The sequence below is a fragment of the Canis lupus genome, chromosome 15 (assembly GCF_011100685.1).
Source record: "Canis lupus familiaris isolate Mischka breed German Shepherd chromosome 15, alternate assembly UU_Cfam_GSD_1.0, whole genome shotgun sequence".
Classification (NCBI taxonomy): domain Eukaryota; kingdom Metazoa; phylum Chordata; class Mammalia; order Carnivora; family Canidae; genus Canis; species Canis lupus.
The window spans coordinates 19872426-19885856 of record NC_049236.1 but is presented as its reverse complement, the minus strand read 5'-3'; the positions used below and the strand labels follow the sequence as shown (position 1 = coordinate 19885856).

At 45.8% G+C, this 13431-nt stretch overlaps 1 protein-coding gene across 4 annotated transcripts in view; it reads right to left on the bottom strand.

Moving 5' to 3' along the window:
- ZDHHC17 (zinc finger DHHC-type palmitoyltransferase 17) overlaps nt 1–13431 on the bottom strand; it is a 143404-nt gene that overhangs the window by 21280 nt on the left and 108693 nt on the right. For 2 of the 4 annotated variants that reach the window (XR_005370377.1, XM_038558510.1), the window contains one exon: nt 11275–12784. The exons of the other annotated variants lie outside the window; for them this stretch is intronic. Coding sequence is in view for 1 of the 2 variants with exons in the window: in XM_038558510.1 (XP_038414438.1) it covers nt 12751–12784 (34 nt within the window). In the remaining variant the exon portion in view is untranslated. Of the gene's footprint in view, nt 1–11274; nt 12785–13431 lie in introns of those variants that run through there. 4 annotated transcript variants of the gene reach the window in all.

Genomic DNA, 13431 nt, shown 5'->3' with positions numbered 1-13431 from the left:
AATCTTCATGAAATTTGGAAAATGTCTGGTCATTATTTTTCAAATATCCTCACTGTCCCTCTCCTTCAGGAACTCTAAGCACATGTATCAAGTCATGTGACATTGCCCCACGGTTCGCTAATGCTCTACTCATTTTTTTTCAGTCTTTTTTTTTTTTTCCTGAGTTTCATTTTGGATCATTTCCATTGCTCTCTTTATGTAATTTTTTTTATTCTGTTGAGTCTAATACATTGCAGTTTTCATCTTAGTGTATCTTTAATTTCTCAAAGTTCAATTTGGGCCTTTTTACTGTTTTCCATGTCTCTACAGGCTCAAGCATTTCTCTACCTTATCATATGAACCTATGGAATACAGCTATAACTGTTTTCATGTCCTTATTTACTGATTTTACTGTGTCACTTCTAGATCTTCTTCTTCTTTTTCTTCTTTAGAGTGAAGGGTTAGGGAGAGAGAGAATCTTAAGCAGGTTCCATCCCTAGTGCAGAGCTGCCATGAGGCTCAATCTCACAACCCTGAGATCATGACCTGAGTTGAAATCAAGAGTTGGACACTTAACCAACTGAGCCACCCCATTGCCCCGGGACCTGTTTCTATTGGTTTATTTCTCTTTATTATGGATTGTTTTAGATGCCAGTCCTTGTTAAGTTCTGCTATCAATATTCTAGAATGTTGTTCTGGGACATAGTTATGTTATTTGGAAGTAGTTGGATCCTTTCAAGACTTTTAAGTTTTATTAGTCAGGACCAGAGCAGCCTTACTCGAGAGACAACTTTGCCCTCTGGGTACTACCAGCGCTCGGTGAATTAGAAGGTTCTTCCTCTGGATGGTGGGAGCACGACCTACCCCAGTCCCGTGTGAGCTGTTGGGATTGTTTTCTCTGCTCCATTTGGGAAGATCTTTCCCTCAGGTGGCTTCCGCATGCTCAAGCTCTAATCAGCAATCAGCATAGGACTTGAGGGGAACCCTCTGCAGCTCTCTGGATCTTCTTTCTGTGACTTCAACCTAGAAACTCTCTTTAGGTGCTAAGCTGGAGCAGTGGTAGGGGTTATTTCATTTGTTTTTGGTTTCTCAAGGACGACTATCCTGAGCTGCCTGATGTCCCACATCTGAGAACCATTGTTTCATACATTTTGTCCAGTTTTTCAGTTGTTTCAGATAGGAGGATAAATTTAGTCCCTGTTGCCCTTCCTGAGCTGAAAGCAAATGTCTTAAACTGTGTTAAACTGATAGTCCTCAAACTTCACTGTGCGTCAGAATCAACTGGAAGGCTCACTAAAACACAGATTCCTAGACCTCCCGCAGAGTTTCTAAGTAAGTAGGTGTGGGACCTGAAAAGCAGTATTTTTAACAAGTTCTCAGATGATGTTGCAGCTTCTGGTCTAGGACCACACTTTGAGAACTACTGTGTTAAACGAATTTAACTAAGAACATATCAGGTGATCTTCATCTATGAATCAGTAACACAGTGTGAACCATATTGATAATCAAGGCAAAGCTTGTCAGAGAAAAACAAGCATAAGTAAATGTATTATTTGAAGGTATTTGGGGACATACATATCAAGAACTAAAGAAAAGCTGTTCATTTCCTCTTATCTGATAAATCCAGGAAATAAACTCTGTAGAAACGATATGGATCCATCTTTCCCAAATAACATTCCTTAGAACATCAGTAACCTGTGAGTTGTTCATAGGTTCTTTGTGAAAGGTCTTTATGGTTAAATAGGGTTAGGAACCTGTAATATGCTAATATATTTTATAAATTTTCCAAGAGAAAGAATATGAAAGGTTTCCCAAACTTATTTGACCACAAAACCGTTTTATTTGGCAAAACTCTCTAATGTTCCTTGGAAGCCAGTTTCAGAAATACCGGAGCAGACCCTTGGCATTAGCAGGCCTACCATTTTCAGAGCCAGCCGGTTGTCAGGAGACATTCCATCACCGAAACAGCCTGGGATTCTGATGGAGCTGGACGGAGCCTGGGGAGTGGGTGCCCCGGCTAATGAATGAGCTCAGCCCACTGCCCACAACACACCCCTAGCGCGGCTTCCTAGTCTGCTGCTCTTCACACAGCGGCTTTTACAGTCAGTCATAAAAGTCTGTTGGCCTTGTGAAAGTGGCCCTGAGGGAAATGCCTGCTGGTGGTTTGGTGATGGAAAAAAATTATTAAAAGGAAAAGGAGGTGGAGATGGAGGTAATATTAGAAAGGGGGGGGGTCTTAGCAAGAAAACAGATACATTCCAAAGGTGGTCTCCTAAATTTGGCAGGGACACGGATCTATATGCAAATGAGCTCATTCCACAGCCTACATGGAAACCATAAAAAGTGATTCATGAACTGTTTTAATGAGATGCAAAACTTAGCAAGATAAAACATTACACATGTTAATTGCTGACAGAAATGCAATTCAAGAGAAAGCCAGAGGCCTGGGCGGGTGTTTCGGTGAAGCCACCCGAGGTGAAGACATTTATACAGTAAATAAAATTGGTTTCTAGAATTTAAAGAAAAGCTTCTCTTGGTATATTATGATGCAAGAAGGGAGGGGTGGTCTTAGCCGACCACATTCCAAGGAAATGAAATATATTTCACCCTAAGCTAAAGATATCACAGAAGAAAATATCTGGGTAATAAGCCTCATGTGTCAGGATATGCAGAAAGCTGTAGAGGAAGAAAGTGCTGCTCATCACCATGATACTCCTACAAAACCTCAACTCACCTTCTCCTCTTACGCCATTCACACCCAGCTTAGGCGCAGTCTCCTGTGACTTGGCCAGTGTCACCCAGGATCTCCTACGGGCCAGGCCGTCTGACGCTTACAGGGGGTTTGACTGTAAAGAAGGCAGTGCCCTGCCCACCAGGGGCTTGCAGCATCACCTGTTCTCCCAGGGGCGGAGGCCTGGTCAACTGTTGCAGACTGACCTTCCGCATCTCCTACTAAACTGCGTTTGATCTGTCTTGCTCATCTTCATGTTGTACAGGATACATACTTCTTGATTAAATGAATATTCCTTAGAATAAAGTTTGAAAACAATCTAGATACAGGCATACCTCATTTATCACGCTTTGTAGCGCTCAAGGCTTTTACAAGTTGAGGTTCTGTGGCAACCCTGCTTTCAGCAGCCGTATCAGCACTGTGTTTCCTGCAGCATTTGCTCTCTTCATGTCTCTGCGCCACATTTTGGTGATTTTGCAATATTTCAAACTATTTTTTCATTATTGTTATTATATTTGTGGTGGTGATCTGTGATTCTCACTCACTGAAAGCCCAGATGATGGTTAGCACTTCTTAGCAATAGACTATTTTTAAATTAAGGTACAAGCAATTTTTTAGACAGAAAACCCAAGGATTAAATATTGTCAAGGAGGAAAACAAATAAAATAGAATTACAGAAATCGTATTCGTTACCTAAAGTATCCCAAACTTTGCCTTCTCCTGGTTTAGGCTCCAGCTTTCCCGTGTGTTTGGCATGGCTTGTCCCTTCCTGTCTGTTGGCATCCTACCTCTTTAAGGCTCAGTTGAAAGACTTCATCCTCCCCGAAGTATGAAGACTTTCACGTCCCTTCTAGGATTCACCTTCTAGAAGATGCTGCTAATTCTCACCCAGACACCTCCAGCTTTACCTGCAGGGTTTGCAGGTGGACTTTCAACTGCTAAAAGCTGCATGTCTGGGCAGCCCCGGTGGCGCAGCGGTTTAGTGCCACCTGCAGCCCGGGGTGTGATCCTGGAGACCCAGGATCGAGTCCCACATCAGGCTCCTTGCATGGAACCTGCTTCTCCCTCTGCCTGTGTCTCTGCGCCCCTCTCTCTCTCTCTCTCTGTGTGTGTGTGTGTCTCTCATGAATAAATAAATAAAATCTTTAAAAAAAATAAAAATAAAAGCTGCATGTCTTTGGCTGAGAACCTCCTCCAAACCTGGAGCCGGCTGCCCTGCCCATGCTCGGTGGGCCAGAAGCGCTAAAGAAAGAACCCCTTCCAGAGAGCCCCCTGTTCCAAGACTGATGGAAAGCAGTTGGTCCTTTTAATGTGCTCAGCTCCCCGTGATAGAATAGCCTGGACTAGGCGGCGGAAGCCCAGAGATTTATTGCTCATGGTTTGGGAGGCTGGGAAGTCCAGAATCAAGAGGCCAGCTGCTTTGGTTCCCAGTGAGGCTCTCTTCCTAGTTGGAGTCAGTTGACTCTTGCTGTGTCCTCACAGGACATGGGGACAGAGATACCAAGCACTCTGGCGTCTTTTTCCTATAAGGACACTAATCCTGTCATGACCTCATCAAAACCTAATTACCTCCTGGGGCCCCATGTCCCAATACCAGCACATAAGGGATTAAGATTTCAACATGGGAATTTTGGAGAACACAACATCCAGTCCATAACACTGGTGAAAAAGCACCTCATCTCCTGTGCGACTTGAGTGGAATGACTGTGGGGTCGTGTCCATGTCATTTCCTGGTGTCCCCAGAGGACTAAGCTCCCATTTCCCAGAGGTGACTGGCCGGATAACACATCAATGACGCCCCACTTCCCCGCCCACCTTCCTCCCCAATGCCTTCAAAAGAAAAGTCTGTCCTCACTTCCTTGTATCAGGGCCCGCTCCCCCCGGGCTCCCGGGTTCCCGTGCTATAATATGTCTCACATTATGCTCTTTGTTGCAGGGTTTTATGAATGTCTAGACTCTTGTAACTAAACCATAAAGCCTTTGGAGAAGAGAAATTTTCTTTACATGCTGTTTCCCCCAAAGCCTAGCAAAAATACCTCGCGTATAGCAGGTGCTTTAAAAACACTAGGTTAAGTAATGACATTAATCAAACTCAGGATTTTTACAAGAAAGGCATTATAGCCATCTAACACCTAAAGAGCTCACAGCATTTTCTGTGGCACTACATAAAGCAAATTATTTAAGTAAATTTTTATGAATCCCAATTACTGATTTAGAAACCTCATAAGCGGTTCCAAGTTCAAAATGAATCTTTAAGCAATAGATGAAATATATTTTAGTATTTTCTGGAGGAGATAAGAGTTGTGTGTGTGTGTGTGTGTGTTTTCTTTAGGAGATAAGATTTGAACCGAGTCCCTATTTCTTAACGTGGCATTCAAAGCCCCACGTGGTCTATCCACCCCTCACCTCCCTTCCCAGTTTCATCCCTCCTGTTCCACCGCTGCCGTGTGCATAGCTGTGTGATCTTCGTCCAAAGGACCTACAGTTCAGGTTGATCTTCGTTAACAAAACTGCAGAAATCTCACCGAGGAAGACCTAGACATGGCCAACATACACATGAGACAATGCTCCGCATCACTGGCCCTCAGGGAAATACAAATCCAAACCACCATGAGATCCCACCTCACCCCAGTGAGAATGGGGAACATTAACAAGGCAGGAAACAGCAAATGTTGGAGAGGATGTGGGGAAGGGGGAACCCTCTGCACTGTTGGTGGGAATGTGACCTGGTGCATCCACTGTGGGAAACTATGTGGAGGTTCCTCAAAGAGTTAAAAATAGATCTGCCCCAGGACCCAGCAGTTGCACTGCTGGGGATTTACCCCAAAGATACAGATGCAGTGAAACGCAGGGACACCTGCACCCCAATGTTTCTAGCAGCAATGTCCACAATAGCCAGACTGTGGAAGGAGCCTCGGTGTCCATCGACAGATGATGGATAGAGAAGCTGTGGTCTCTGTATACACTGGGATATTCCTCAGCCATTAGAAATGACAAATACCCACCATTTGCTTCGACGTGGATGGAGCTGGATGGAGGGTATTATGCTGAGTGAACTAAGTCAATCGGAAAAAGGAAAACATATGGTCTCATTCATTTGGGGAATATAAAAATTAGTGAAAGGGAATAAAGGGGAAAGGAGAGAAAATCAGTGGGAAATATCAGAGAGGGAGACAGACCATGAGAGACTCCTAACTCTGGGAAACGAACAAGGGGTGGTGGAAGGGGAGGTGGGTGGGGGGTGGGGGTGACTGGGTGACGGGCACTGAGGGGGGCACTTGATGGGATGAGCACTGGGTGTTATGCTACATGTTGGCAAATTGAACTCCAATAAAAAAATTTTTTTTAATTAAAAAAACAAAATAGAACTGCATAATCCCGCAGATCTCACGTCGTAAGAGAAGTTAGCACCGTTTTACAATGGGCAGTGTGGAGGCCGGGGTGGCTCCCTCGGTTAGGCGTCTGCCTCGGGCTCAAGTCAAGGCCCTGGGGCCCTGGGATGGAGCCCCGCATCAGGCTCCCCGCCGGGGTGGGGTGGCCCGCTGCTGCCGCCCCCTGCCCCTGCTTCTCGCCCGTCCGCGCTCTCTATCTCAAATAAACAAATAAAATCTTTTGAAAAATAAATTTAAAAAAAATAATGGGCAACGAGATACATGCTGTGAGGAAGAAAAAACCAACACGCTCTCCGACAGGATCTCCAAGGTGTAGCTCTGGGGCCCGTGTCTCGGGAGCAGGCAGCCAGAAGACCGAGAGGCGGCCGCACCTTATGCCTGCAGAGTCACGGGAGCGAAGGCGGGAAGCATCATTCTTGCAAAACATAATGTAAGTAATATTCATGGTAGAGAGAGCGGAGATAGAGAAATGAATAGTTACACTTCTTTTCTTTTGTTAAGATTTTATTTGTTCCTGAGAGACCCAGAGAGAGAAAGAAACAGAGCCCAGGCAGAGGGAGAAGCAGGCCCCCTGCGGGGCCCCGATGGGGGACTCGATCCCGGGCCCCCAGGGTCACGGCCTGGGCCCAAGGCAGTTACACTTCTGATCAAAGCAAACACTGCTAACATCTCAGTGGATCCCCTGGTGAAGGTCTGATTACCCGTGGATTTTCAGCAGGCCCCGAGGGGGGACCCACGCCCCGAGCAGGTGTCAGGAAGGCAAGTGAGGTGACACCCATGGTCGGGGACGGCATGTCCTCGGGGGCTGAGCCGGAAGGCCCCCCTCAGACTGTGGCACAGCAGACCTTGAGGGGCGGCCTGGGCACAGAAGGGTGTCCCTGGACCTGCAGGGCGCGGGGGGCTCTTGGAGGCCCGCTCTGCTGCCCTGGGTGCTGCGCGGCTCCACTCGGGAGATGTTACCTGCAACTATCGGGCACCTAACTACCTGCGAACACCTGTCCTGCCAAAATAACATAGGGCGGTAATACATCATTGCGGCTAGTAGAGCCACGGGGGTTAGGGTCAAAGGTCTGGGTGATCGGGGCTAGACCTAGAAGGAAATTAAGCTCGAAAAGGTTAAATAACTCACCGGTTTCCTCAGGTGGATGGAGGTGGAGGGAAGGCCCCGAGCCTCGTTTGCACCCCGCGTAGGGCATCTAGGCCACCCTTGGGCCCCAGAAAGGTCATGGGTCAAACTTGGTTGTGCCCCAATCCAAGCGTGTTGTTTCGGAGCTAAGGGCCCCCCCCCATCTGGAGGCCTGAGCTCCAGGAATGGGGAGAGGCCTTCTCGGTGCCTAGGCTTCCTCGGGGTTCCACCCGGCTCCTACCCCATGGCCGCCCGCGCCCCGGGTCCCCGCAACCGGCTCATCCGCGGTGCCACGTCGTGTCATGGCCTGATCCCAGCCACACGGGGCCTGGAGCTCGCCTGCCCTCTGCAGGGGTCCCCCTTGCTGTGCCTGGAGAAGACGTGCACCCCCGGAGCTCTTGGTCCCTAGCACCATGGGCCGAAGTACTTTCCTGCTCTTCTTGGTTAAAGGCCCTACTTGGTAGCGAAAAGTGTGAGGCTTGATCCAGCCTGGACCCGAGGCCAAGCTCTGCCACTTACTACGTGGCTGGGGGACAGGTTACTCATTTTCCGCGAGGCTCACTTTACTCATCTGAAGAATGGAAAGAAAGATACCGACCTTAAAAAGGCTGTTGTTTGGACCAGAAGAAACGTTTGACATGCAAGGGATTTGCAGCAAAGGGTTATTGTTATTGGGGTTGCTCCTCATGCTGTCGGCTTGAAGAGCCGCCGATGGTGTGTGCACTTTGGCTCTTCCCCATTTAAGATTTCACAGCTGATTTTGGACAGGAGACGAAAATCGCTCCAGGGTAAAATCGCTCCAGGGTAGCCCACTGCCCTGCCACAGAGGACTTGATAGTTTGGCAAGTCCATGAAAACACAGAGGTGAGCTCATACCCAGCCCTTGACAGGCCGGTGGGTTCGGCTCTGCTTCAGCACGTCAAGTCTTCTGTTGAAGTGAACGCAGGCACAAATAAATGAAAAACTTGAGTCTTTTAACACATGGCATTATTTAAGAATTAGGAATGGGAATTGGGTATTCTCATAATCCTTTATGGAATGGGGTAGGCCAATAATGTTTAAAGTAAAATCCAAGTCAGCTTTCCTTATAAACATATAAATACAGAATTTATAGGAGCTTTTTTTTTTAAAGGTATTAACCTTTTGCCTATAGCTCGACACTTTTCTTACGAGGTGAGAGATGCAGAAACATGACAGTTTTTTTTAATTTTCTTTTACAAGGGAAGTTTCATTTTACAAATGACTTTCATTCCCATATGGGACCATTACAGAAAAATCCTGGCAGGCAAATGCCATAAATAATCAAGTGGCTACCAATTACAGCAATTGTGCATTGTTTCCAAAATGCTGTTAATGTTCTTTACATCACTTTCCCCAAAAGCATTATATATATGTATGTAATATATGGATATATACATGTATGTACGTATATACGTATACAAACGTGTATGTACATGAATGGTGTTTTAAGTGGAAATTTTTATGAGATTTTTCTCTGGAGCTTTGGTCAGGGACCAAAATACATATGGATGTCTAGTTTAACTACATCTGAAATAAACTATAGATCCAAATACTAATTTTTAAATCCCAAATTAGACTAATTTACTTAGACTTTTTCTGAACGGAGGAAAGAATCAAAATTCTTCGATAAGCCCTATTACAAATTCTAAAAGTTTTCCTTGAAATTTGGTGGATAAATACACATTTATTTTTATGTAATCTGCAGCAAAACACAAAACAAAACAAAACTCTGTTAAAAATTGGAATATTTAAAAAAAACTGGAATATTTATATTTTACTTTCCTGAAAGTGGCTGGTGTTTCTTATCACAAATGAGATAATAAAAAATTATTTCGTACATCCTCTAGTGTACTCTATTCCTCACAGTGAAATTTTGGGAGAGAAGCAATACGTTTCCTTGTGATTGTGACTTTAAGAATTGATTCTCATCAGAACAACGTCTTAAGAGAGAAGTTAACATTTATGGGAAACTTCAGAAATGTGACCTTAGAAGATTCCATTTTGTACATGCGCACACAATCCTATACTTACTCAATGTTGTCCTGTAACCAAGAGGTCAGAGAGGGTAAAGATTGAAAAACAGTAAGTGATCCAGCGGTTGGGACTCTCTGATGACCATGGGGAGAGGCTCAGAGTCTCCCACAAGGGTGCAAAGCATCAGCTGGGCTTCTCCGGGCTTAACAAGACTGTAGAAACTCCTTGCGAGCTCACTCGTGGTTTTGCTGGGAGAGGGCTCCAATTCTCCGAGCTGTTGGCTGTTCTTCACCCTGTGGCCCCCTCAAGGCCCTTGAGTGTCCTCCTGACATGGCAGCTGGCTTCCCCAGAGCAAGTGGTGAGAGAGGGAGGCAGAGACAGAAATAGAAGGGGGTGAGAGGGATGAGAGAGAAAGAAGTCTACTTAGAATCCTACACTCTGCTCTATTTTCTAGAAGCAAGACACTAACTCCAGCACTTGCTCCAGGGGAGGGGAATGAAATTCCACCCGATGATCAAAGAATTTGTGGACATGGTTTTAAACCACCACAATCAGTTGGAAGTCCTGATTACAAGCAGCAGAGAGTCTATCTCAAAATGGAATAAACAACAATGGGAATTCATTGGCTCCCGAAATGAAAAGATCCTGCCTGCAGACAAACTTCCCAAGTGCTTTGTTGAGAGCTCCAGCTCCACTTCTCCGTCCTCTCTGTGTCGAATCATCCTCAGGGAGGCTTCCTACCAGCAAAAACGACTGTATCAACTGTGAGCCTCATGTAGGCACACAGAACCTTCCAGAACAGGTAAGCATGTTTCTGTGTCCGCATCCCCCAGCATTCAGAGATTCACTCTGAGAGGATAGGTTTAGGTCACACGACCCCCACCCCACCCAAAGCAGGGCCGGAAGGCCTCGACCGGCTCCAGTACTCCATCCCCAAAACCACACAAAGGCCTAGGCTGCTGGGAAAGAGGAAGAGATGCTGGGGGGCCACCTCGATTACCTATTACAAAAGGCGGTGAAGTCTTGCCAGCTTTTTAAGATACAGAGTACACAGCAGTTTTGCAATAGGAAAGCTGTCGAGACGGAGAGATTGAAGAGCAAGAAAATGTAATGGAGAATGCTGAAAAACTGAACCAAAGGTACCTTCGGAGTAGACATTTGTTGCAAGGGGTTGGAGAACCACCACCTCTTCCTCTGACATCGGGGACAAGAGAGAAAAGGCAGCCTGTCTGAGGAGGTAGGCTGAGCTGTAGGCCGTGGTTGGGGGTGCGAAGGAAGATGGGGAGATCACCAACCCAACCCAAGGAAGAGAAGGGAAAGAGGAGCAGCGGGGCGCTCACACTGTTGAGAGAGGGCGGACGAGCATTGTCTTGGAGGATGAAGCCAACCAGACTTGTCATCCTCGTCGAGCTAGGAGACCTCTGCTGCGACAAGAAAGTATAAGCAGAGCTGGAAAAGCTCTGAGAGGAGACAAAAATCAACAATCCTGTAACAGAAGTCATAACACTGAAGGAAATAGTAATTTTTTTTGGAGAGAGAGAGAGAGAGAGAGAGAGAGAGAAGAACGCTGCGCATGCGTGAGGGGGGAAAGGAGGAAGAGCAGAAGGAGAGAGAGAGAGAATCTTGACTCTTGACTCTAGACACAGGGCTGGATCTCAAGCGCTAAGATGACCTGCATGGAAATCAAGAGTTGGATGCTTAACTGATGAACCACCCAGGCGCCCCGGAAATAGTATTCTTTGGAGAAAGAAGGCTAAGAAGTGATGCAAGTTACAACAAAATGGGAATTTCAGATAAGTTTAAAAAAAAAAAAGCAACAATGACAAATATCAAGAATAAGATATTCTAATCTACCTTTCAAGATTTAAGCGTATGTAATTTATGTGATTCTTTTCTCTGCCAGAAAATGCATCGCAGACTATTCGGCTTGAGTATGAGGAATTTTTAATTCCTACCACTGCTGCTAAATCTTGGCTAAGAAACAAGATGGAACAGCTGCTTCTTTTTATTATTATTATTATTATTATTATTAAACATGCAGATTAGCAAAGTCAGAATTTATATTTTCCTTTATTTCACATATACCAAAAAATTCCTCTTCACCATAGCCTCTCTGGCTTCTGGGAAAGAATCCTTGCCTTAAATAAAACAAAGAGGCCCTATGTTTATGTTCACACTCATCTGGCTCAGAGTTTTGTTAAGAAAAAGTAGCATGACATAAAAATAATAAAAATATTTGAAAAATCTGAACTTGAGCACAAGGTCATGAAGAAAGGCAACCTTGGTTCAACTTGCCTTAGGACAGTGACCTCGACAAAGAACTTTTCTTTTGAAATTGTTTAATGGGTTCCAGAGAACGAAGGAGCTTTTACAAGTATAATGTGCATTTCTGAGGGGGGGAAAGAAACATCCCGTTGGACATATTTAACCTTCAATTTTGCTTCTTGTAAGACTGAAGGGGTCAAACAGACTAGGCCTGTATGGAATTCAGAAGGGCTTATTCTTCTCCCACTAGCTCTTCCCCAGGCACACAATTTACTTTCTACCAGAAGGCTCTTAATTATTTTGGCAAACACTTAAATACCGTCTTACTACCAAACCTTTCAGCAGACAATATAAGATGAACGCTCAGCAAAACACAGTTTCTGTTTCTTTCTCGAGGCAGAAAAGGACTTCAAGATAGCCTTGCTTAACATAACTACCATCATTTATTGAGAATTTACCATGAGCCAGGTGCTCTGCTGGGCATTTTACATACATAATCTGATTTAGTCTTCCTAACAATCCTAAGAATCGTGTAGTATCATCATTCCACAGATTAAAAAAAAAAAAAAAAAAAGGTGTGAAGAAGTTAAGTATTGGGCCAAGCTCCCAGAGCTACTAGGTTGCAGAGCTGAATGTTGAAACCACATGCGTTTGATTCCAAAGTCCATGCTCTTCCTTTCTGCACCATTCTCCCTAATGATCTGAAATAATTTCTTAATATTTACAAGAAAAGAGTCAACAGCTTCAAGAAATGTTTAAAGGTAAATAAAATACTTTTTTTTTTTTTTAAATTTATGATAGTCACACACAGAGAGAGAGAGAGAGGCAGAGACATAGGCAGAGGGAGAAGCAGGCTCCATGCACTGGGAGCCCGACGTGGGATTCGATCCCGGGTCTCCAGGATTGCGCCCTGGGCCAAAGGCAGGCGCTAAACCGCTGCACCACCCAGGGATCCCTAAAATACTTTTTAAAATGTTGATGAGTAAATACAAATACCAATTCATTTAAATTCAGATGTTGGACATTATCTCCAGACGCACTGTAAAGTGCACGGAGACAAGTACATATGTAGGATCAGAGAGCAGAAACACTTTTAGGTTAGAAGTAAGCCCAACTTCAAATGGAAGAATGAGCCTGTGAGGTGTAGGGATGACATAAGCCTATCAGAAAGCAAACAGGTCAGGTCTGGGAGGCATCAAGAGGAAACCAAGGGTAGGAGAGAAGGGGCAATGGTTTGCTGAAAACCAGTGCAGCGGCGAAGTTCAGAGTCTCACTCTGTAGAAACACTCCAGAAACCTATGCAAAAAAAAAAAAAAAAGTACTGTAAGCAACGGAGCGAGAGTGAATATGAAATCAGAGGACCGAATGGTCATGTCAGCCCCAGGCCTCATGTCACTTTTACATTAGCTGAAATCCTGAAAATGTGGATGTAGGAAAGCTCAGAGCAGATGAGCTTTTGCAGTACTTCCAGGTTCCTGCCCCAACATCAGGCGACGTCAGTGTCAGTCAGCACCCTGTGTCTTTGCACAGCATGGGGGGGGGGGGGGGGGGACAGACACGGTAGGCTGCTGTCCTAATGGGTTTGCCCTGGGTTGGGCCCAGCTGAGCAGCCGGAGCCGGCTCTGCAAGCCCTCCTGCAGGTGTGTGTGTGGGGGGGGGGGGGGCCAGCGGCCTCAGCAGGTGCCCTCTGCCCTCTCCCCACGAGGGCACTTGGCAAAGCCACATCTTGGTTTTGATCCTTACAAAGGAGGGAAGGGTGATATTGGCGCCTGATGCTGGGGGCACCCCACAATGCGCACAGCAGGCCCCCACAACACAGGACGACCCAGGCCCCCAGAGGCCGAGTGTCCCCGGGGGGAAGGCCCGTGGCTCTGCGCCTGGAGGGGTGGGGCCGGAGACAGCCTCTTCTGAGCTCCCCATCCTGCCATAGACCACTTCTCAGG